The sequence below is a fragment of the Vombatus ursinus genome, unplaced genomic scaffold, assembly GCF_900497805.2.
Source record: "Vombatus ursinus unplaced genomic scaffold, bare-nosed wombat genome assembly UNPS02014909.1, whole genome shotgun sequence".
Classification (NCBI taxonomy): domain Eukaryota; kingdom Metazoa; phylum Chordata; class Mammalia; order Diprotodontia; family Vombatidae; genus Vombatus; species Vombatus ursinus.
This window is the reverse complement of record NW_020954687.1, coordinates 7,719,584-7,745,370: the sequence shown is the minus strand read 5'-3', so window position 1 is coordinate 7,745,370 and position 25,787 is coordinate 7,719,584. Positions and strand designations below refer to the sequence as shown.

Sequence of the window (25,787 nt, the reverse complement as noted above, 5' to 3'; positions counted from 1 at the left end):
TTACTTTGAAAGAGCAGAGAAAGTGAGAAGGGGAATTGCTACTCTAGATTTACTTCTAACCAAGGAAAAAATAGTTATTGACAATATGGAAATGACAGTAACCTAGGGATAAAATTACCTTGTCATTTAGCATTTCTTATATTTAAGGGAATACTGAACATACATATTTTTGGAAATTAAGCTTCAAAAAGATCATTGGAAAATACAGGCATGATGGCATGATCAGGCGAATCTCAATGAGAATAACATTCAAGATGGTTGTTATTTCTAAAATACAAAATTGTGACCATACAAACACAAGGAAGAAAATGGAGAGGCATCAATGTGGCACACATGACGTTCTCTAATGATTTCATATTTTAAAAGAATAGTACAAAAGATGGAGTCAGTCACCAAAGATAAACCTGAAAAACCCAGCACATATCTATAAGATTAATATCAGGAAGTCTAAAGCCCAGAATAATCAAACTTATGAAAAATGATATTTTCTAAAAAGGATTTTTTTCTTTTTGCTTTTTGGTGAGGCAGTTGGGGTTAAGTGACTTGCCCAGGGTCACACAGCTAGTAAGTGTCAAGTGTCTGCAGCCACATTTGAATTCAGGTCCTCTTGATTCCAAGGCCAGAGCTCTATCCACTGCATCACCTGGCTGCCCCCTAAAAGGAATTCTTAAACTACTTTGAATCAGAACAAGGATAAGAAATGATAATAGATGAAAGTGGAATTCATCCACTCCTATTTTGTTTCCAACTTTTCTACCAAGGAAGATGGTTTTCAAACTGAAAAGAGTAGAACAAACATGGTTAAGACAGAACTAAATCATCCTGTAAAATATACAAAGAAGCGTTAATGCAACAAATGCTTATCACATAACCTATTCTTTGCAAGGCACTGTGCTGGATAAGAGGGCAACAAAGATGAAAAATGAACTTACAGTCTAAGAAACAGATATCCCTATCCTCTCCCCTACTTCTCTATTTCTGTTAAGGGTAGTCCTATCCTTTTAGTCACCCAGGTGTGTAATCTTCTAGTCATCTTTGACTTCCCTCTCCCTCACTCCTCATATACAAACAGGCACCAAGTGCTACAAATTCTCTATCTACTGGCTTTTGGCCAGGCCTTCACCACTGATCACCTGGAGGATAGCCTCCTTGCCTCTAGTCTCTTCCCTCTCCAATCTATTCTCCATCTTGCTATCAAACAGATATTCACATTACACAGGCCTCACTATGTTATCCCATTGCTTATGAAATTCCAATGTCTCCCACCTGGAGCTAGAGGTTCCCAAAGTAGGTAATACCACTCTCTGAGGGGTGCTAGAACAATCCAGGGGGACAGTATTTTTAAATGATGCAAATTTTAAAAAGTTAAAGAGAAAAAAACAAAAATAAAAAAATGGGACAAAATCAATAAATGAAATATTCTTAAAAGTATAATATTAACACAGGCTTTATTATGAGGGAAAAACAAAACATAAAAAGAAGAAATAATTGTACTAAATGTAATGACATTTACATAGTTCTTGGAGGTCTGAAAAATGTTTTACATATATTAACTGATTTGATAAATGAAGCATAAATGAGAAATTGACTTGCCCAGGGTCACATGATTAGTGTCTGAGGTAAGATTCAAAATCAGTTAGTCAATAAACACTATTAAGCACCTAATATGTTCTAGGCATTGTCCTAAGCACTGGGTATACAAAGACAGGCAAAAGACAGACCCTGTTTACAAGAAGTTCATACCTATTTTCCTGATTCAAAGTCTGGCCTCTCTATATGCTATGCCAGTGGGTAAAGGGTCAGTGATATCCATAATGACATTGGAAACTGGGAAAGAATGAGAAAAAACGGAAAGGCAATTGTGTATATAGAAAGATTGAATGAACAGGCATACATGAAAGCATGCTTGATGTGAACAAGGATATGAGAAAATAGGAAAGAGGAATCACATGACTATAGCAGCACTAGTAACATGGAAGAAATAGCTGATAAAGAAATACAGTATATTTGTTTCTGAGATAGAACATCACATATCTCTAGAGTCAAGAAATCACTGGCCCATACACAGAATACTGTTGAAGATAATGTGGCAAGGACAGAGTACAGAGTAATCCTACATAAGTAAATCAATAAATAACAATTATGAATTGATCATTAACTACTATCATTATTACTGTAACAGTACTCCTTAGACCCCTAGCACCCTCCAAATCACACCTCAGGTTGCGACTTCCTAGAAAAAGTCTTTTCTCATTACACCCAGTTGTTAGCATGTTTCACTCTTGAAATAACTTTTTATAAACTTTCTATTTATTACAAATGTACTGATTGTGTGCCTCAGTAGGATGAAATTTCATTTAAGTCAGAGACAATTTCATTTTTTTTGAACCTAGTAGGAGTTTACTATTTAATTACTATGTATAAGACACTATTCTGAGCTATAGGAAGGCCTGCAGGAAGCTGCATAATGTTCCTGTTTTCAAGGTGCTTATACACTACATGTCACTAAGATCTATATGAGAGGAAAGACAGTAAAGCCGCAAATGAGTCACACAAATGCAAACTTGATCATTTTGATAGAATGACAAGAGGATCCACACCAGCCCCTTGTTTTTGTTATCATTTTATTACTTTTATACCTTAAAGACAAACAAAATGAAGCTTTAAAAGAGGGATTATTCTGTTAGGCTTTATTCGCCCTCATCATCTCATTTGTCCTCTGACTTAAATATCAGTACTGTCTTTTAAAATAAATGTTTATAGTGAAGTGAAAAGAATAAGGAGAACATTGTACATGGTAACAGGAACATCGTGTGATGGTCAATTTTAATAGACTTGGCTCTTCTCAGCACTACAATGATTTAAGACATTCCAAAAGACTAATAATGGAAAATGCTATCCACATCCAGAGAAAGAACTATTAAGTCTAACTGCAGATCAAAGTATACTATTTTCACTTTATTTGTTTTTTTCTTTCTTCGGTTTTTTTTTTCCTTTTATTCTGATTCTTCTTTCACAACATGACTAATGTGGAAATATGTTTAATATGATTGTACATGTATAGCCTACATGAGATTGCTTGCCATCTTGGTGGGTGGAATGAGGGAGAAAAAAATTGGAACTAAAAATCTTATAAAAATGAATGCTGAAAATTAAAAAATTAATTAATTTTTAAAATGCTTATATAGGAGACTAAGTATATGTACAAATTTGTTTCCTTTTCATTAGCTTTCTGTAGTTAAAATTCTCCCAGAAACAAGCTATTCTTCTATCTACATCATCAGAAAGTGTTTTGACCTTAATAATGCTTTTCAACCACAGAATATTAATTTTTGATTAGATTCCAGTCCTTTATCAAGCAGGAGAACAATCAAACCACCAAAACAGCTGCTGTGCCTCTTTCATATCCATGATTTAACAGCGAATTTCTAAAAGTAAGCATTCTAATAAAGACATCTTGTGAGATGATTTAACATATGAATGCATTCATTTTCATGAAATTTTATTAATTCCATGGCATGAGTCTTTATACTACCTATTCATTTTTTTTCAGTTTGATTTAATTCAGAACAAAACAAACAAAAAAAAAGAGCAATGTACAGAAACTAATTCTAGGGTTGGAAGCATTTCTCCTGGTTCTAGGAACACTGCTATTTTAGAAGAACAAAAAAGAATGATTCATTAAATTTTGCAGTGTCAGCAATCAAATAACTGTCAGCTTTTTTTTTTAAATAAGGCATTGCATCTGTCAAAAAGAGGGTGCAATTAATATTTTCCAATGCTATACTTAGCTGAAGAAGTATACATGGGAACTCTTAATAAGGCACTAGAATAGCTTAGTAACAGATTTTGGGGGGAGAGAATTTCATTAAGAAGTATTAGCTTCAAATGAATTCTATCAGAATAATAAAAGTAAAGGATTATTCTATACTCAATGAATAAATTATATTTCTGTATGCAGAAATGGGAAAGAAAAGAGCTTTCCATTCTACTAAATCACTCATCAATAAGTCTATGAAAGACATCATTTAAACAAAATGTTGGAAAGTGTCAAACATACTCAAGGGATAATGGTTAATGCAATCTGGCTAAAGTACAGGGTACATAAAGGAGAATAGTATAAAGTAAGCTCAAAAGAACAGGGTTCAGCATAATCATATAATTTTTGGCTTTTTAAAGCAAGCATAACCTGTTAGTAAAATCTTAATCACTACTCTGGTATTTGGTTGGAAGGCAGTGATTTTCATTGGAATAATATTTCTCTCTTCAGTTTTTCATCTCTTCACTTTCACTGAAATAATATGGAAAACTTAATAAGGATGCTTAAGAAATATGAATTAATTAATTTTGCTTATTATTAGGAGAGGCAGCATGATGTAGTATGCCAGCCTCAGAGTCAATTAATCTTTCAATGTAGTCAGGCAAACCTCTAGGGCTTTAAACTACAGAGAAGGTTCTAATTTGCACTGTTAGAGGAAGTTTCCTCACGGAAAATTCCTTACAGGGATGAAATCACAGGCTTGGATTGTATGGGTAGAGGGAGGGTCTAAGTGAGAAAAGACCTGATACCTACCTCTGACACATACTAACTATGTGATACTGGGCAACTCACTTAATCTCTCAGTATCCCAAGGGAATTCTCTAAGACAATGAATTGCAGAGAATTATATATTTCTCTATACTTTGATATATATTTACATACACATAATGCACACATATGTACATATTTATGTGTATGTGTAAATATATAATACAGGTATATATAGGTGTAAATATATGCATATGAAGAAGATATCACTATATATTCATGCTTATATATGGATGTGTATCACACATAGAAGATATAGGTATATGTTAGTATAAATATATACACATATGGAATAGATTGGTACATAGCCACACACATTAAATTTATCAATATATGAGTTTAATATGTGTATGTATCTACACACATATACATATGTATCCATAAATATAGAATATATTGGTGTATATGAATATAAATATATACAAATATAGAAGATATTGGTATATATGTGTGAATATATATATATACATACATGTACACATCCACACAAATAGAAGATATAGGTATATATGAGTATAAATATATATATATATACATATACACATATGTAGAGAAGATAAGGATAGATATGTATATACATATATATATATACACACATATATGTACATAGTGGTTAAGTGTTCTAGCATTAAACCAAACAATGCCCAAAGATCTAATTTAAGAGGAAAAAAAGTACTAATCTTGGGCAACTATGGTATTACCAAGAAAAATATCACAAATATCTTATAGGATGCAGGATATGTGAAAATTCCATTTTGAAAGGGCACGTCATGGCATACATACCGCAACAACACAATAAATTCAAAATGTTCTTCGATGCTTCTCTCTTTTATAGTTATATATGTAGGAAGGCATTCCTTATTAAAAAGGTAAATCTAAAATGAAAGCATCTTAGAAGACACAGATTTTCTTGTGTTACAAAGGCCAATATACTTCTGTGTATCTTGTTGGTTGGACTCAGAATGGACAAATATTTGGAATTGCTTGGTTGAGCATTCAGTGGTGATGGGACATTGCTATTCCTTTTCTACATTCTAGGAAAAAAGCAAGTAACTTGCAAAATATGTTGCTCTCTGAAGGAGTCCTACAGTGGATTTAATAATGTAGATGAGATAATTTGGCTTTATTGAATGAGAGGGAGAAATGAGAGAGAGGCAGAGAGACAGACACACAGAGACATAGAGATGAGACGCAAAGACACAGAGAGAGATAAAGAGAGACAGAGACAGAGGGAAAGAGAGAAAGAGATGGAGGGAGGTAGAGAGGATTATTGATCAAGATGCAAAATTATTAATGAAAGTACTCTATAGCTTCAAGAAACATAAAGTCTTTGAATATTGTATACTGACTTTGAGTTACTTGCCATATGTACTCTAATTTGATTTGGCACTTGGCATAGATTTCTTGTATTAACGAGTGAGTTATGCTATCATAATCACTTTCTATGAAACAAAACTGAGTAGACACAGACCAAAAAAAAATTTCTATAAATTAGTAGCAATAGTAATTACAGAATCAACTTTGTATTATAACCCAATCCCCTTCCTAAGAAATAAGGGAATTAATTAATGAGAGGGAATCAGTAACTTCTTTAACAGGAAACCAGGTCAATCCACTACAAAAGGCAGACACGGTTAGTATAAAAGCACTAAAACAGCCACTATTCCCTATCCCCCCCAAGCAGATTTATCCCCATTCTAATACTATTCTCAATGTATATATCAAACAGTTATATCGTACTTTATGAATATTATCTCACTCACAAAAACCCTTTGAGCTATTATTAATTTATTATCCCTACTTTACAAATAAGGAAACAGAGGCACACAGAGGTTAAGTGAATTGTTCACACTCATACACCTAGCAAACACCCAGGTCTTCCTGACTACAGGTTTAGCACTGTTTCTACTTCACAATACTGTCCCTCAAGACAAAGACATGACTAGAGAAATGACTGATGGGGACATAAAATAGCAATATCAGAATCCATGAAATCAAAATTACACCAAAACTGTGACACAGAGATGGTGTACTATACACAGTCCCTGAAATAATTACAAACACACATACACACACATATACATACATATGTAAATGTGTATGTATATAATATATATATTTCTGTGTATATACACACACATAATGCGTGTATACCTTTGATTCAAACAATTTAATAAATATTTAAATGGCTGCCATGTGCAAGACTGAGATTGTGTGGTAGGCATGGGCATTTGGCTAACTCTGCCAATCATTCAAATCATTTTCCCAAGATAATTAGAACTGCATTGTACAATATTGCATTAATGTACTACAAGGAAAGTTGCTTAATTACCTACATGCACTGCCATTAATGTGTAAATTTAATAGGATCACAGAATATTAGAGGTAAAAGTTAAAAACTGTCTAATCCAGTCTTATCCTTTTACCAATAAAACCATGGAAGCTGTTGAGCAACTTCACTTAACAGACAAATGCTATATTGGATATTCAATGAATAAATAAAATAGCAACACTACAATTGGTATATCTATCACTTCACTTTGTTCACCAAGAATCACTGAACCAGTGGGGAGATGTTGGAAGAACTTCAAAAACCCTCAGGCTGACTCAGTCAACTTGGCAACTTTCTTTTTCAGAGAAGAGATTTTAGAACCACATTATTTTCAATTAGGGTCAATAAACATTTATTACAAGAGAAAAAAATAAAAATAACAAATGCTTAAGGAGGCAGTAAGGCACAAAAGTATAACCAGTAGGAAACATGGGTTTCTAAAGGAGAATTTTATACTTACTGATGATGTCCGGTCGACTTCACACCGACTACTTAGGATGAAACAAGCCTCAGCGTCATCCATCCTAAAAACAAATAGGAAAAAAAGAGACCATGTACTGAAATCTATATTATACTTTTGGCTAAAATCCAGGGTTATAGAGCATGCATATAGAATTTGTTAGTGTACTCAAATAATAAATAGAAGCTGAATAAAAACAGATCATGCCAACGTTTTTATCATATGAGCTTCTTCTAAACACTGTTAGACACCACTGTATTTGCCAGAATTAACTCAACATTTCCTACAGTGTCATAGTGAAAAGGATGCCAATTTTTTTTCTCAATTCTAGAAATGGCATTTTCACATCAATGTTTTAGTTAAATCAGGAAGTGAGCATTATTCTTTATGATAAAGCTTCACATTAATGCTTCAATAATAACTGCTTACATTGTATAGCAATTTTACCTACTTGAGATACACAATAACCTTCCCCATTCTACAGATCAATCAAATTGATTGACAAGCATTTATTCAGGGACTACTACCATGTTCCAGGTACTCTCCTAAATTTCAGGAATATAAAGACAAAAGTGATGCAGTCACTGCCCTAGAGGAGCTTCTATTCTAACAGGGAATATGTGGACAAATGTAAGTAGATAAGAGAATATATACTAACTGAATACAAGGCAGGTAACTCTAGAGGTAGGGCACTAAGACCCGGAGGAAATTAGAAAGATTTAATGTAGAAGATAGAACTTAAACTATCTTAAAGAAAAACTGAGGTTCCAAGAAGTGAAAGTGATGAAAAATCTCACTCCAATCCAGGGGGACAACCAAAACAAAGGCAGGGAAAAGAGTGATGGAGCACAGTATGTGTGCATAGTAAACAGACTAGTATGGCTGGACCACAGACTGGAGTACTGTATAAGAAGGGAAGATGAGAAGAAAGAGAATAAGCTTTTATATGGCACCTACTATGTGTTAGGCACTGTGCTAAGCACTTTTCACAAATACTATCACATTTGATCTTCAGAACAATCTGGGGAGGTAGGTACTATTAATATTCCCATTTTATAGTTAACAAAACTGAAAAAGACAAAAGTTAAGTAACTTGCCCATGATCACAGAGCTAGTCAGTGTCTGAGGCCAGATTCGAACTCAGGTCTTCCTGATATATTCTATCAATTGTGCCACTAGCCATCTCCATAAGAAGACTGGAAAGATGGGAAGGGCCAATTTGTGAAGAGTTCTAAATGTTAGTTGTATTTCATCCTAGAGATAATCAGGAGCTACTGGCATTTATTGATTGGTGAGTTGGTTTCTTGCCCCCTCCTTTTTTTGATCCTGAAGTTAATAGGAAGCTACTAGAGTTTATTGAATAGGGGGCTCACACAGTCAGGATTAAACTTTAGGGAAAATAACTTTGGTATTTGTGTGGAGGATAGATAGGAATAGGGAAAGTTTTGAGGCCATGAGGCCAAATAGGAAGCTAATTAATCCAGCAAGACTTAGGTTCAGCTGTTCCAGAATTCATTTTTAAAGTTGTTTGGAAGGGAATTTCGGAGAGCTTAGGCAAATCCCTGCCCTTTCTCCACTATCTTGGCTTTGCTTTCCCCAGACTCATATTTCAAACTGCTTATTGGGCTGCTCAGACTGGATACCCTGTAGACAGTCTTAATCCCAACAAGTCCAAAAGTGAACTCAAAATTTTCCTCCCTCCCCTCTTTCTAATTTCCCATTACTGTGGAGGGTACCACCACCCTCCCAGTTACCCAGGCTCAAAGCTTAGGTTGTCATCCTCAACTCTCGATCGACCATATCTGATCTGTTTCTAAGTCTTGTCAATTCTATCTTCACAACAACTTTTATATAATACTCCTTCTCTCCTACAACACTGCCACCATCTTGGTACAGGTTTTCATCACTTCATACCTGGACTATTATAATAGCCTGTTGCTTGGTCTTTGACTTAAGTCTCTCCCAACTTCAGGCTATCCTCCATTCATCTGTTAAAGTGACCTTCCTAAAGCCCAGTTCTGACCATGTCACTCTCCTATTCAATAATTCCAATGGCAGCCTGTAGTCTATAGTATAAAATATAAAATCCTCTGATTGCCATTTGAAGGTCTTTATAAATGTTTCCCCTTTTCAAGTTTTCTATTTTTCTTATACCTTATTTTTCCCCACTCATGTACTCTCCCCAGTGCTTAGAATTCTCTCCCTCTTCATTTCTACCTTCTGGCTTTCCAGCTTCTTTTAAGACCCATCTAAAATACCTCCTTCAACAAGAAGCCTTTCCCTTATCTGTCTTACTACTACTGTCTTCCATCTGTTGATTCTCAACAATTTATCCTGTACATATCTTGTGTGTGCAGAATTCTTTGCATATTGTTTTCCCCATTAGATTGTAAATTCCCTGAGGGCAGAAACTGTCTTTTACATTTTAGCATAATGCTTAACAAATAACAGGTTCATAATAAATGTTTTTGACTGACTGATCAAAAAGGACCTGAACTACAAAGATCCATATGAGTAGAGAGAAGGGAAAATTAACAAGAGACTACAGAGATTAAAAACAAGATTTTGCAATTTTGCAATTGATTGCAAAATATGTGTAGTGAGATTAAGGCCTAGAGGATGACCCCCAGTTAATACAGTTCCAAAAGGCATCAACGTAATAATTAAAGTGATGGAAAAGTTTCTCTCTTTACAATGCCATGGCATCATATTTAATATAATCAACTCACCTGATGCACTCACACACTGCTAAAGAAATTTAAATTTAGTGCACCATTAAGTATATTCCATTAATTATGCTTAGAAAATGTCTTACTTCACTTTCAAGAATAGTTTAAGCATTAAGTTTAAGCATTCTAATTAAGGTAAGCAAACCAAAACAGCCTCAGTATTCCTTCCAAACTCTCAGAAAGTGCCAACACTATTGAGCAAGAGACAAACGGTTTGTATTCTAAGCCATCCTAATAGTCGGAACTCCCTCTTGGCTTTTTTCATTGGCTTCAAAGAAGTATGCCTCCCAGAAGATTCAGTGAAGAAACATTTAATTCCAAAGGGACTTGTCCAAAAACAACTTGCTAGCAACTGTGGGAACAACTACTGTTATAGACTTTACTGACTCATTCTATAAAAGCCTCCTACACAGTGACTTCAGCCACTGGTAATGCATCATGGATTTAATCAAAGTCATAGCATTTAGAGCTAAAAGTTCTTAAATACGATCTAGTGTGATCCTCACATGTACATGAGGAAACTGAGGCTCAGAAGTGTTAAATGAATTACCCAAAGAAATATAACTAATAAGAACTATACATGGCTGTTTCGTAGGGGATTAATTGGGGCTTCTTTTTGCTGTTGGAAACATGAGCTTATTTCCATTTAATAAAAGTTATTTTTGCTACCATGTTGTGGTTCTTACTGTCCTGGGGCTCCCATGATTTGAATCCAAGCCCTCCACTGACTGTATCTGGGCAAAATTCATACAGTCTTAGTAGACCTGAATAATGTTCAATATTATTTTTTTTAATTTCACAAAATGTTTACTACAATGTCAAACACTTGGTGTTCAATAAAACCTTGTTGAACTAAAATATTCAGTAATTTGAAAGTATTTTAACAAAAAAAATCTAAAAAAATAATCACTACTTGTCTGATTATATAAGGTAATTATGCTATGCCAGCATTCTTCTTGCATGGCATTGCCAGGGGCTAGAAAACAAAATCCTATCTTAATTACAAAACTTTCACAATAATTATCAGTGTGACAATAAATGTTGTAGCCTCTATAATACTTAACAAAATTTTCAACACTGAAATCTGTTAAATAGAAAAGGATAAGAAGAAGAAACAAAGCTTAAGGTGAATTTCAAAGTTTGTAGATGATCATATTTTTTCAAACCATACCTGTTTCTGTTTAGTAAATGTATCATCAGGGGAAAAAACGATGGAGGGGAGGGGAGGGGAGCTACTGAGAGTGAGCTAAAACATCTAGAATAGTGACCTAAAACTCTTGGACCAGAACATGTCTTTAGACTGGTTAAAGACTACTTAAGTGAGGCAGAAGCTATAGGTACATTTTTTAATGCGGTAGTTGTTTAAAAGCATTTAAAAATTTTATTATTCTTTATTGATATTATGCCTTTGAGAGGCAATGTGGTATAGTGGGTAGAAAGCTGGTCTCAAAACCAGGAAGACCTTAGTTCAGATCCTACCTCTAACATATACTGGTTGTGTGATTCTGGGCAAGGGTCTCTCAGTGTTCAATGTATTTTTTTTTTTTTTTTTTGGTTATTTAAGTCTCTGAGGTGCAAATCTTCAGTAATAGGACTTTTCTCCCTTTGGAAATTCCTGTATCAATGAAATCACAGCTCTGATCCATTTCTCTTTCATATCACTATGCCTATGAGATTTTTTAAAAAATGGACAACTCTGTATACAATTAAGCATATCAGTCTGTTTGTTTCTGTGGTGGATACTATTTTATCATAGTCTTGAGCCTAGGGTTCAAGAAAATATAAAACATTCAAAGTAGAAGTGGCATTTCCATTGAGGTTTCAAGTTCAGAAATATTCTTTTTTTTTCCCTCAGAGGTATTCTAATAGGATAATCTGTCTATACCCCTTATACTAACAACATTGGCATTACGACCTATAAAGAGGAGGAACTGGAAAAAAAGAGTTCGCTAGCTCTCTGGGTTATATAAAAACTTGGGACATGCTGGTACTTCTTTTAGAATTTTACAGGACACACAATTCTTAAGGTAAATGAGGGATTTTCCAATGAATAGGATCAGGCTAATGTTTGCAACACCACATAGTAGTGATTGAATATTAGACAGTATAATAAAAATGTCAAAAATCAAAAAATACCTACTTTGCTCTCAATAGATCCTGATCTTTCAGGGCTGAACCTTGTAGGTAAATGACTCTTTGGGACCACATTGGAATCTGAAGGACTCTTCGAACCTGAATATCTATTTCAGTTGGACATAAAATTACCACATAATAATCCTGTAAAAAAAAAAAAAAACAAGTCCATGAAGGAAAATAAAAAAAAATTGGTGTGTACTATCTAGGTGAATTAATTTTCTAAATGATGACAACTAGTTAAATTGAAAATCCTGATAAAAGGCATATTTATAATGAAGATGCTTTTATAATGTCATAAAATGCAAATTAAAGATTTATTCTATCCATATAAACATGATATATCTGACTTATCTCCATATTATTAGTGATTGAGAGAGAGAGTCAGGAAGAGACATAGAAACAGAGAAGTTATCTTTCTATCTATATATGTGATAGAAAAATGTTTCTCACCACTTACCCAGAACAATACATTATGATTAGCTTTCTCAATAGGTAATCCCATGTGAACCTCCTTGTTCAACATATACCTATTGCCAAAAGTTATAAATAACACAAGGCATGCTTACATGTGTTTTATATTCTTAGCAATGCAATATTAGCTCATTTTAACATTATACACTATTAATAAAATTCATCTTTTGACCTTAACCTTACATAAGTACTAGGGTTTATTTTCTGATCATATCCCACACATAGGTAAAAGTGGTAATTCCAAAAATGTAAAATGGCAAAACAAACAAATAGAAATAAGAGTTCTAAAACAAGAATGCCTTTAAAGTAAAGGTTCTTAACTTTTTGTGTGGACCCCTTTGGAAGTCATGAACTCTATGAATTGCTTAGAATTTTTTTAATAATGGAAAAAAATGTTTGATTTCAGCTAGATGTTAATAAAAATGGAGATATTTTTTGGAACTCATTGAAGTTCATGGACTCCCTGAAATCTATCCATATACCCAGTAGGGGTCCATGAGCCCTAGGTTAAGAAACCCTATTAAAAGAGTTGTGAATGAGGAAGAAAAAAGCTCCAGAAATGTGAATTTGGAGATAGAGGTTCAAATCCCTGCTCCATTGCTGACAAAACATGTGATCATGGGCCAATCATTTAACCTTCCTTCAGTTTAGTTTACTCTTATAAAATGGGCAAAATTGCACTTACACAACCTTGATGGGGTGTTGTGAGGAAAGTATTTTGCAAATCTTAAAGTCCTCTAAGAATGTAGGTTATTTTGCTGTGTCATGTGAAAGGACTAAAATGTCATTCCAGAAGACAATGTAATAATACTTTCATAGCTAAAGAGGAATGTTGCTTATGTTATAAATGTTGCTACCTCCAGTGGTACCTTTGCTAAACAGAACATGTAGGGCATTGAGATTGCACGATACATGAGAAATTCCTGTTTATTAATTACTACTACATGATTATAGGATACTATAAATCAATATATTATAATGTAGTCTCATATCTTATAATGGCATAAATTCATCACTGTGGGATTAGTTTCATTCACTGCATTCAAATAACCAGCAGGTCTAGCCACAGGAATAGCAATCCCCTAGATAAATGGTCACCTACTTTTCCTAGGCTGCATCTATCAAGGGCTTCTAAGAGAATTTGCCTTTGTGGATACTGTCTAGAATTTGAAAAAGAAAATTTATCTGATTTTATCTTAGGGGTCAGGTTTTATAAATATTAACTTCCAAATCTCTCTCTCTCTCTCTCTCTCCCTCATTTTATTTTGCTCCCCCCAGATGATCCTTTTTACAGTACATCATGGGCATAGTTGGCAGATTTCCCAGCATGAATGTGACAAGGAAAAAGTACAGAAAATAAATGTGGATTTGTTCAAATAAATACATAATTATGTGAATAGTATCCCAAATATTTACATCATTTTACTTAACACTTAATAAACAAGACTATTAAGAACAGGAAATGGTTCACAAAGCCTGAACTCATAGATCTTCTGCTATGAATTATGTTCACTTTTTTAACAACGGTGTCTTTATCTCTTGATATAAGCCAATTACACTACTCAAAGTCATCAGTATTCAATGATGCTAAACCTCCACATTATATTTTTAATTTGAATTTTAAGGAGCCCTCAACAGAAATGGAAAGTTGCCATGTGTCATGGCCACAGTGACAAGGAGGGCTAAATTCTATGTGCATAAACAAAGACATACAATCATGAAACTTTGTGGCTCTTGGACTAGCTTTGTACATGTCCTAAATCCATGTGGTTAGTGCAAACATTCTAGATAACACTCTATCACAAAGATATGGCTTGCATTCTTCTATAACTAAGTACAAATTGCCTGACATTTCTCTCTTAGCAACACCTGTTAAAATTTCATAGAACTCAAATAAGCAGATGATAGTAAAAAGGATCAAATTTTACTGTTTATATCATTGTATATTAAAACCCAATGTTTCATGAAAATATTACTTAAGCCTGATCTAGAGAGAAAGAGACAACTTTTAATTCACAGAAAGCTCTTTCTCTGTAGTGATAGCATAATTCCATCTGTCTTGTCTTTTTAGCTACAGAAGGCAGCATAAAGTACAATGAATGGATGCATTATTTTATGTGTGCCACTGATCATAACTGTAGTGTCTTTATTCACTCCTTCCTAAACTCATCCATATAAATGACAACTTTCCAGAAGGTATACTACATCAATTTCTAATTTAATTTTTTATTATTTTACTTTGTTTAATACAGTAGAAAAAGTATTCTACATCAAAGGTACCTGTAGTCTTGGATGAGCATAGAACTCATTTAAAAAATCCATAAGTAAATCAATCTTCAGGGAGCTAACACACAGAACAACATGCTTCTCTGTCTGAGCTCTGTGACGACTGTAGTTTCCACCAGACTTCTGTCTCTCCATCCACAAAAAGGCCAGCTGTTCAAACTATAATGAATTTTTATATATGAATAAGGAATGTCAGGCTTGAAATATAGATTGATGTAATGCATTTAGTGTTTCATTATGTTTACTCTTTCTTAAATGGAAATTCCTGAGATTTGAATTATCTTTGCTGCCTTTTAGCAATGCTGCTTTCACATGAAAAGTGATTAGTAAATAAAATCTTTGCTCAAATACTCTTCTAGAATATTTAGGTTCTAAAAAACCCTATATTATTGTTGTTGTAGTTTGTTGATTGGTTGTATTTTTCTTTTCAGGAGAGCAGTTATTGTTTGGGTTTTTTCTAGCTGGACTTATGAGTTCATCACTTTAGGATACTTCTTGTGTGAAAAGTCACTCCATGTTGTAGATGGGCAACTTGTCTAAAGCTTATTCTCTTAGAGAGTTGTTCAGAGGCAGTGTTTATAGTTAAGGGGCTGACTGTCAGAGGCAGAATTTAAACTCTGGTCTTACTAATTCCAAGGGCATGACTCTATTTACTATGTTAGGTTGCACGATTTATCCTACTGAATGCTATTGTTGTTGTTTTGTCACTTATAAGTCATGTCCAACTCTCTGTGACCCAATCTGGGGTTTTATTGGCGAAGACACTGGAATGGTTTGCCATTTCCTTCTCTGGCTTATTTTAGAGATGAAGAAACTAAGGCAAACAGGGTTAAGTGATTTGCCCAGTAAATACCAGTAAGTGTTTGACACCAGATTTGAACTCAGGAAGATGAGTCTTCTGACTCCAGGCCTGGCACTCTATCCACTGTGCCACCTAACTGCCCAGTAAATGATATTATATAATACCAAAATATAATAGGAAAAATCACGTTACTATACAACCTGGCACAATGAATAGAGTGACAGCAAATATTAAAAGATTGAACTTGACTTTCCATATGATTATTTGCATTGAATCTAACATTTTGGGCAGCGTCAAAAGAAAAATCTCTGAATCCTCCCATATTTTCCAGGTATATGTAACTCATATCTACCTACAAAAGATACTCAACATTATACACAGTCCTATTCCAGCTACTTAATAGCTGGAAGATCCCCCTCTTTCCTTACTTTTCTACTTCTCAAAATATGAAGGGGGAAAAAGGGTTAGAAAGAAGTCTCCTATATAAATTTAAAGTGTAGGTGAACTACACCAATGCACTGGGGTTGTAAATGCCAGTGGCTTGTTTCAGCACGTTTCTGCACAGCCCAACCTCTGTTATACAGGTATATGGCACAAGGCAATGGCAGAGAGTTAGACGGGCCCACTGTATTCATACACAGAAAAGACATATTCTTCCTTATTTGTAGAGTTGGTGGATGCTTTCACTTTTATTCCAGTAAATATTCTTTTTTCTTCTCTACCCTCCTCAGCTCCAAGCCAGAGGTAAATTGTTATTGTTTTTGTAAACTTGATTTTGGACAAGACCTCTAATTTCATTGGAGCAGGGCATTCACAATGAGGAAGCACTATTTACTAATACCTGTTCCATAACCTTGATTTTCAGAGAGTTGCTTGGGAACATGAGAGATTTAGTATATACTTAAAATGTAGGACACTTGCTCACGAATGACCTTCCTAGAATCTCATAGTCACTATTTGTCAGGGACAGAACTTAAACCCGGATCTTCCTGATACTAAGTCCAGTTTACTATCTACAACTTCTTATTTATCCTTTTGATGGAATAATATATGAATATTTTCTTCAAGGTTACATTTCATTCACTGAACAATGTAAAAATTTAAATGTCTGCTGAACATAAAGTTGGTAGTATAGATTTCCCTCCTTTTTGTTTTCCCTTTTTGGGAAGCCAGGGTACTAATACTTTCAAAAGCTGGTATTTTATCCCAAGGAGTGATTAAATTCAATATTTTTTCATATGATATGAAGGAAAAGATTTTTTGAAAACATGTTATAAAAAATAGGAAGTTTCTTGTTCCTGAAAAGTAAATATAGGTTTTGATATTATTGAATAACAAAAGACATTGTCACCTATCCTTGTTTCAATTATTAGATATGACAACATTTTTTAGGCATTTTTTATTTGGCCAGATAAAACAAAGGTCTTTATTTCTTAGTAAAAATTTTAGGATAAATAAAAAGTGAGCCATTATAACAATTTACACAGCTCTATAAAATATAAGAGAGTTAGGTTTCACCTGTATGGGTAAGACTACAAGAGCAACACAGATCATAATGACAACGAAAAGCTTGGAGAGCGCTGTCTCAGGTGTGACATCCCCAAAGCCCACAGTAGAAAAGGTCACAATGCAGAAATAAAGGGAGTCAAAGAGAGTCAGTTTCTTTCCTGCTCGCTCAAGATGCTGAATTCCACAAATACTATGGTAAATAAAGACAAAAACATTGAAGTGAATACCTTCAATAGGCATTAGTTAGTCATCACTGTATTAAAAGATGAAGAAATCCACAAAAAATAGTCGAATATTGACATGGATGGTATTGTAATTTTAAAATGTTCTATAACATAGTTTTTTCAGTAACATATTTTAGAAATATGTTTAGAAATTATATTTCTGGTTATAGTAACATAGTAGGTTTTGATTAATAGTTGGTCACAAAAGAGCTGTAAGAAATAAAACTGAACTTTTTTTTGTCCCAATGACAACACAGATATAGTGCAATAAATCCTGATTATAAAGCAATAAGAACAATATCTATGTGTGATTTGTGGAATAAATACCATTTTATTGTTGCGTTTCATTTTTGGAGTCAATGAGACATGGTAGGTAGGGAGCCAACCTTGGAATCAGCAGAACAAGGGTTCAAGTTCTGTCTCTTGATAGAGACTAGCTATATGATCATAGCAAACTGACTTCACAAGGATGCTTCCATGCCGGCAGCGCATCCTAAAGGTTAAGTCATACAATGGATCAAAAGATCTTCATGTTAAAAAAAATACTAACATGAAAATCACAGAATAATGAAATGATGAAGATGGTTCCATGGTGAAATAGCTAGGGAGATAAAAATCTTTTAGGGCATGGGGTGGGCAGGGATAAGAGATCTTGTGCTGAAAGTACCTATCTCTTTTAAAATTGGATAATGTTGAATGGCTACAATGTCTCACCTTCCATTTGACAAATGCAAAAGAGACTCTTCAAAAGGAAAAATTACAGAATGAAGCCTACTGGTAACTTGGATGGATAGAGTAGCCATAAAGATCACAGATCCGCAAACTAGAGTTGGTTAGGTAACAAAATAAAGAGTCAATGGCTAAAGAAGCTGCCTTAAAACCAAAGTGGAATTTGGAAAGCTCTAAGAATTCAGTCTCTATTATTAAAAATAACAAATTTATATAGTTACTTGCATTTTGCAAATCACTTTCCTAGCAACAACTCTGATATAGTTGTTAAAATTCTTATTCTCCCCATTTTACTAATGAAGAAACCAAGTCTCTGAGAGGCTATTATCTGTAATCACATTTGATTGAGATAGGATTCAAACACAGCTTAATTGACTCAAGATTGCCTTACTCTTTCCACTATGCCACACTATCTTTCTATCCTGATAGGAGATATAGGCCACATTCCAACTCCTACTACTCCAAAATAGAAGACAAAGCTAAACAGCAGTGATAAGGGCAATTTTTTTTTTCCATTTTTCTCCTAGAAAAACTAAAAATAGATGCTCTTATTGCTCCTATATACTCTCATTATTCTGTGCCTCATGGCAGAAATATTTACCTACTGCCTCAACCTGGAGACTGCAGTTGCTTTTGGAATTTGGGTCATTAGGGTAACTGTTAATGTCAGTAAAAAAAAAAAAAAAACATTTATTAAGGCCTATATCATATTACATGCTGTCTTGTGGAAGGGGAAGGAAAGAGAGGGAAAGAAAATTTAAAACTCAAAATCTTATGAAAGTGAATGTTGAAAATTAAAAATAAATGAATTAATTATTTTTAAAAAGAATTTAATATGAAAAAGATGATAGTAAGAAGAGAGAAAGTAGAGGCACTTGGTATTGATAGTTTTGTCAAAGAGTTTAGCCAGTCAAGGGAGGGGGCATATAGAATTATTGTTGGAATGATGGTCAGATCAATTAAGCAAATATAGCTTTGTAGTCTCAGTCTTAGAAATTAAGGTGTTTTCTAGGTAATTATGATCTAACGAGCATGATTGGTCCCATACCATTTATTTATGTATCCCGATGTATCAGTGATAAATTAGGTCAATTTGGATAGCTATGATGTTTTCTCTCATTAACTTTCCATCCTGGAGTCCTTAGTTCTCTTCAAGACTCATCTCAAGTGCTACCTTCTTCTATATGAGGTCTTTCCTGATCCCCTCAGGTATTAGTGCTTTCCCATCTACCATGAAATTACTTTCCTTATATTTTACTTACGTATTAGTGACTGTTTCCTCCGAAAAGAATGCACCTACTTAATAGCATTAGCCAATGATTTTTCAATCTCCTAAACTATAATAACAGTCACCTCTTTGTATTTGGACTTTGCATTTGTCTGCTGCTATTAAAGACTTTGGCATATAGGAGGCACTTAAAAAAGTTTGTTAAATTGAATAGACATATCTGAAAACTAAGTTTTACTTTTATGTTATCATTTTTACAATCAGAAGAAGTAAAAACAAATATTTCACGAACTGTGTTTTGTGCTTTATTCTAAAAATAAAAAGTAAAGGAGTAAGGAAGAAATAATATTTGTTACAATACAGTAACAGTTATCAGTTCAGTTACAGGTGTAAGTTCGACATGCCAGCAAGATGTTAATTTGAAGTTTATGGTTAAAATAATATTAAAGAGAGCACTCCATGAATTTCTTTTGTTTGCTTCTCTATTCCAATTCTTACCTCCCACCCATTTATTATGGATAATTGAGAGTGATTATTCAATTGCTCATCCTTTTGGCACCTGATTCTATATTTGTGCTGTTGTAAATGAAAATCTCAAACCTGCTGACCTGGAAAGTACCAGAGAATCAACTTAAAATGCCATAAGCAAATACAACTGAAATAATCATGGGATAATTAAATTTAACCTATGAGGTGAATAAGGGGGCCTAGCAAAATTCTCAATTTTTGTTGAATGAATGAAATAAAGAATATTCATTACCAACTATAGTTATTCCATTCTTGATACTTCCAAGTCCAACCTGGCACAGATATTTTTTCTTCTCCAAATTATTAACTATGCCAAAATTCCATATGACTTGAAGAATTAGTCTTACACAAAAGTAAAAATAGCATCCTTAATCTTCAAGTTATTTCTATTTCTTACTGCTTTAGGTATTATTAGGCTAAAAATACCATCATTGTTCTACAGTAAAGGTTGTAGGGTTACCACATGAGTAAATGGAAATTAATGAAAAAAGTATCATTAGAAAGAAGTAGAGTTCAATAAATTACTTTTTAAATTGCTGCCTGATTCTGATTATATCCACTAATTAATTTCTTCTGAGGACCTGCTATACACACCAGTATGTATTTTTATGACAATTACATTTTTCATGAGCTGATATCTTAACCAAAGAAGTACAACTTTCTACCTCTCTGCAGTAATAGAATATAGAAATCATGAACCTTGAATTACTGTATGGAGGTTAGCAGCCCAACATAATTTTTAAATTAGATAGATAACTATCCCCTGTTAATTCACAAGCTCTTATGGAAAAAGAGGCTAATGAGATCTAATTCAATGAAAATAAATTTTTCCTATTGCATATTAGAGATGCTATACTTTATGTTTTGGCATCACATTTTCATTGGGATAATGCAGTTAAAATGACAGCAAACTCTCAATTATCTGTGACAAACAGGTGGGAGATATATGAGTGAAACAGAGAGGTAAACATAAGAAATTCACAGATAACCCTATACATCTATTTTAACCATAAGCTTCATTTAGACATACTGATGGCATAGTCAACACGTCTATAACTAACCTGATAATATCCTTGTCCCCTCAAATATTTTTCTCCTATCAACTTCTTTATTTCCATCAACTTCCTGGAGTCACTTGGATTAAAAATCATGGATTCATATTTGACATTTCTTTCTCCATTCCCCATATCCAACCAGTTTCCAAATCTAATTGATTTTACCTTATCAATGTCTCTCAAATCTGTTCCCTTCTCTTCTCATATTGCCACAAACTAAGTTTAGGCCTTTAACCAGGCTTCTTCTATTCTGGACCATTATAATAGTTACCTAATTGATTTGCCTCTCCTGAGTTAACCCCTTTCTGCATTTTATATTACTGCCCAGATAATCTTCCTAATTGATGACTCCCTTACTCACAAACCTTCTGATTGCCTAACTAATGGAACATAACCTCTTCATCTTGGCCACAATCTGGCCCCAACTTCAGAAACAAAAATGTGGTACAGTGGAGAGAGGGCTGGAAATGGCATCAAGAAGACCCAAGTTCAAATACTATTACAGTCATTAACTCTGTGATTCTAGGCAAGCCACTTAATCTCTCAGCATCAGTTGCCTGATGTGTAAAATTAGGAGGTTGGACCTGATGGCCTCTATGGTCCCTTCCAGCTCTAAATCTATGATCTTACCATTACAGCCTACTCACTTCCAGATACTCTATTTTCTATACAATATAAACTACTGACTATGCCTTGTTCTGTTCTTGCCTGACTTTCTTTTCATCATCTCTTGTGTTTGAAAAGTACTGTCCCAGGGCAGGTAGGTGGCATAGTGGATGGAGCACCAGCCCTGAAGTCAGGAGGACCTGAGTTCAAATCTGGACTCAGACCAAACACTTGACACTTACTAGCTGTGTGACCCTGGGCAAGTCACTTAACCCCAACTGCCTACAAAAAGAAAGAAAGAAAGAAAGAAAAGTACTGCCCCCCCCCACATCGTGTCTCTGGTAATGTTAATAGCAATGTTGGTCCAATAGGGTTATGACTAGAAATCTATAGGTAATGAAATTGATTTCACAAATAATTTTGTGATTTCCCTCAGTGGTGCTTGAGACCTCAAGAATAGGAACACAGAAATAACCTAGTGTGGAACAATAGAAGGTCAAGATACAAAGGATTCTAAATGTTACACAGTGAAATAATAAAGAAGTACACCATGGGGTCAAAGAAGAATACAGAAGCAAGTACAGGCAGAATGAGGGTGATAAACTACAAAACATGAAAGGAGACTCCGGTCATGGAGGTTATAATGAGACATTTTTAATTGAGTAAGAATACCAAACAGGTGGAAGGATACAAAGTATACTGACTGGAGAGTAGAATTTCAAAGTTCAGGAACTTAAAAATGATGAAGTAGAGGAACTTATAAATGATCGATGCAATGCAATAATGAAGTTAAAGGTTTGACTGACAATATATATGGTTGAAGTGAAGGTGGAGATCACACTATCTGAAGATGCTGAGGAACTATATACTCGTTATTAGAAAAGCTTCAACATGATTATTGAATTTCCTGATGATGGTGGTAAGGGATGAGTTAAAGAAGAAGATCATGAGGCATGTTTCAAGTCACTAATGGAAAATTGTTTAAATTAACATTATACTTTAATATGTACATGCACTATCTCATTTGGCCCTCACAGCAACTCTTTGAGATAAGCGGTGAAAATACTAGTTTGTTTGTTTGTTTTTAGACAAATGAAGATATTTAGGCACAGATAGATTGTAACTTGTCCAGAGTCTCATAACTAGCAAGTAGAAGATGCTTTCATGAAGCCATAGATACAGAAACAAGTATTGTGGTTTTCTTTGGTATAGTGAGCTCTTGCTATCTAGCCCACAATCTTCCATATTTCTGCAGGAGGCTTTTCTTAGTTCCATTCCTGCCTGAACTGCTAGTACTTTCTCCTCTTAATATTAGCTTCTATTTAGTTTGTATATATCTTATATGTATCTAGTTATTTCTGTGTTATGACCTTCGTTAAATGTGACCTCCATCTCAGTCAACAGAATTCTGGACTTGGAGTCAAGAAAACCTGAGATCAAATCCTGCCACAGACTTACTAAGCTGTGTAACCATGGGCAAGTCATTTAAGTTCTGTTAGCCTCAGTTTCATTATCCTTACCTTTATCTGTAAATGGGAACAATAATGGCACCTACTCCACATGGAAGTTGTTGGGATCAAATGAGATAATTAGTGCAAAGTGATCAAGTACTTTATGTAGCATTTAAAGCACTACATGAATGCTATTTTGAATTATTATTACTATCTTTGGCATTTAGCACACTCGATAAATGTTTAATAAATGTTGGTTAACTCTTGTTTCTCTTCTGTCAAAACCCACCCAAAACTGCAAAACATTTTCAGAGACTCAGTCAAATGAGGTAGTTGAACTAGGAAGTTTCTGTTGCCCTTCCAACCATAAAATTCTATAAATCTGGGCCCCTTAAGTTGTTTTTGAGGGAAGCAGCTTTCATGTCATGGAAAGAGATTTAAAATTGTAATTCTAGATTTAGAATGATAAGAGCTGAGTTCAGGTGCTGACACTGATATCCCCACCTATTTACTTCAAGAAAATTATCAGCTTTCATGAAGAAAGTTATGAGATAAAATTCCAGAACTACTATTTACAATAATATTTAATTCAATCCAATCACCAAGTTTGGCCTCTATCCAAGCTACGTTGTTTGCTGTTCAAATGAAATGGCTCCATTATTAACAAGGAGCCAGAATCAACATTGACTAGTACTTCCACAACTACCCCAATTTCCAAATCCCAGGACCTAATCTATTAAATCCTTTTCAGAGCACACAGAGAGTGTCGCTGTTTCCATGGTTTCCTGGAGTAACACCATGTAGGGACTTTGAGATTAAAAACAACACCTTGAATTACATTTAGAAACAATTATAAAGCCCAGTGTTTATTACCACCTCCACTCATAGGACTCCCATGGACATAAAAGAAGATGCATGCAGAGTGGTAAATATGTGTCAAGAGAACTGGGCCCAGAAAGTTATTATGTAAAGTTTAGCATGACAATACTAAGCAAGAGTGCTGCTTTGGAAAGAAAAATCCAAAGAGGGACTTAACCCACTTTGGTTCTAGTTCCACTGAAATAGTTTAGGCGAGTCAATTTCCCTGATCCCCAATTTCTGATCTGTAAAATGAAGTGGTTGGATGAGATGGTCTCAAATTCCCTTCTTCCTATAAAATTCTTTAATTATGGGATTATAAATCATCTTCAAAGTAAGTCAAGGGAGATGTATTTGGTATAGTGGAACTTATAAGAGATACAGAATCAGAATGCAAGGGCAAGCTGACGCTAGCGATTCAAACATGATACAAATAGTGTGGGTTCTCTGAACTTCTGGTTTTTCATCTATTAAACAGAGACACTAATTCTTGCACTACTTACTTCACAAAGTTGTGAGATTCAAATGAAATAAATTTATAAAACATGTGGACTGTCATTCCATGTACATATAATGTTTATATGGCTTAATTCATATATATGCATGTATAAATATATATGTATATATATTTCAATATATGTCTGTATGTGTATGTATATATGGAAACAGTGGTGAAGAAAAGGGAGATTTGATTTGGACCAATGGTTATATCAGTATAGGGATTCCTCTGCTGCGTATCTGCAAACTAGTTTAAACTAACTTTTAGTTTCATTGAAAGACTAAATTATCTGTTCATGGTCACACAGCTAGTACATGTCAAATGTAGGGCTTGAACCCAGGTCTTACTGATTCCAATATTGACTTGTCAATCAATATACCATGGTACCTGTCATAATGTAACATATCAGACAATCAAAATTTATATCTCCCTACAGAGAAGTCAAAGGATTGTCCTACAGGAAAACCACTCCAGGCTTAAATGGAAGTGGGGTTATACCTATATAGGTATATACCTGTTTCTCTAGTTAAAATGTAAATTCCTTGAAGCTATGAAGTTTTGCTTTATCTTTGCACAACCAGCCCTTAGAAGAGGCTATCGCACATGTCAGATACTTGATGAGTGCTTGTTGACTGATTAATTGACCCTCTGAGTTTAAATCCAAGATCAGCCCATTACTAGATATACCTTGGATAAGTCACTTAATCTCTTTGTGCCTCAGTTTTCTTATTTTAATATGGGGACTTAGAGAAAAAGACCTCTAAGATCCCTTCCACTTCTAATTGTCAGTCTACATCTAAATGCCCATTATTATTATTATTAATCATTTAATTTTCTTTTTTAAAAGTTTATTTAATATTTTAGTATTTAGTATTTTTTTTCTCCAATTACATGTAAAAACAATTTTTACATTCATTTTTAAAACTTTTGAGTTCCAAATTCTCTCTTTTTCTCCCTACCCATCCCCTCATTGAGAAGGCAAGCAATTTCATGTTATACATGTGTAGTCATGCAAAACGTACTTTCATATTAGTCATGTTGTGAAAGAAAACATAGACCAAAAAACAAAAAAACCAAACACAATAAAAATAAAGTTAAAAAAAAAGTATGCTTCAATCTGCATTCAGACACCATCAGTTCTTTGTTTGGGGATGAATAACATTTTTCATTGTAAGTCCTTCAGAGTTGTCTTGGATCATTGTATTGCCGACAATAGCTAAATCATTCACAGGTAATCATCTTATAAAATTGCTGTCACTGCACATAGAACATTTCACCTTGCATCAGTTCATCCAA

The 25,787-nt window shown here is 34.2% G+C and overlaps 1 protein-coding gene and 1 pseudogene across 1 annotated transcript in view; one reads left to right on the top strand and one right to left on the bottom strand.

The window, feature by feature from the left end:
* LOC114029068 (potassium channel subfamily T member 2) overlaps positions 1-18,029 on the bottom strand; it is a 207,213-nt gene extending 189,184 nt beyond the window's left edge. Inside the window, exons 1-5 of the mRNA XM_027843419.1 lie at positions 17,998-18,029; positions 17,323-17,503; positions 14,997-15,161; positions 12,250-12,386; positions 7,381-7,444 (exon numbers count right to left, since the gene is read on the bottom strand). Of these exons, the coding sequence (XP_027699220.1) occupies positions 7,381-7,444; positions 12,250-12,386; positions 14,997-15,161; positions 17,323-17,503; positions 17,998-18,029 (579 nt within the window). The remainder of the gene's footprint in view (positions 1-7,380; positions 7,445-12,249; positions 12,387-14,996; positions 15,162-17,322; positions 17,504-17,997) is intronic.
* Positions 18,030-18,164: 135 nt separating this feature from the next.
* Positions 18,165-25,787, top strand: part of LOC114029067 — a 43,062-nt pseudogene continuing 35,439 nt past the window's right edge.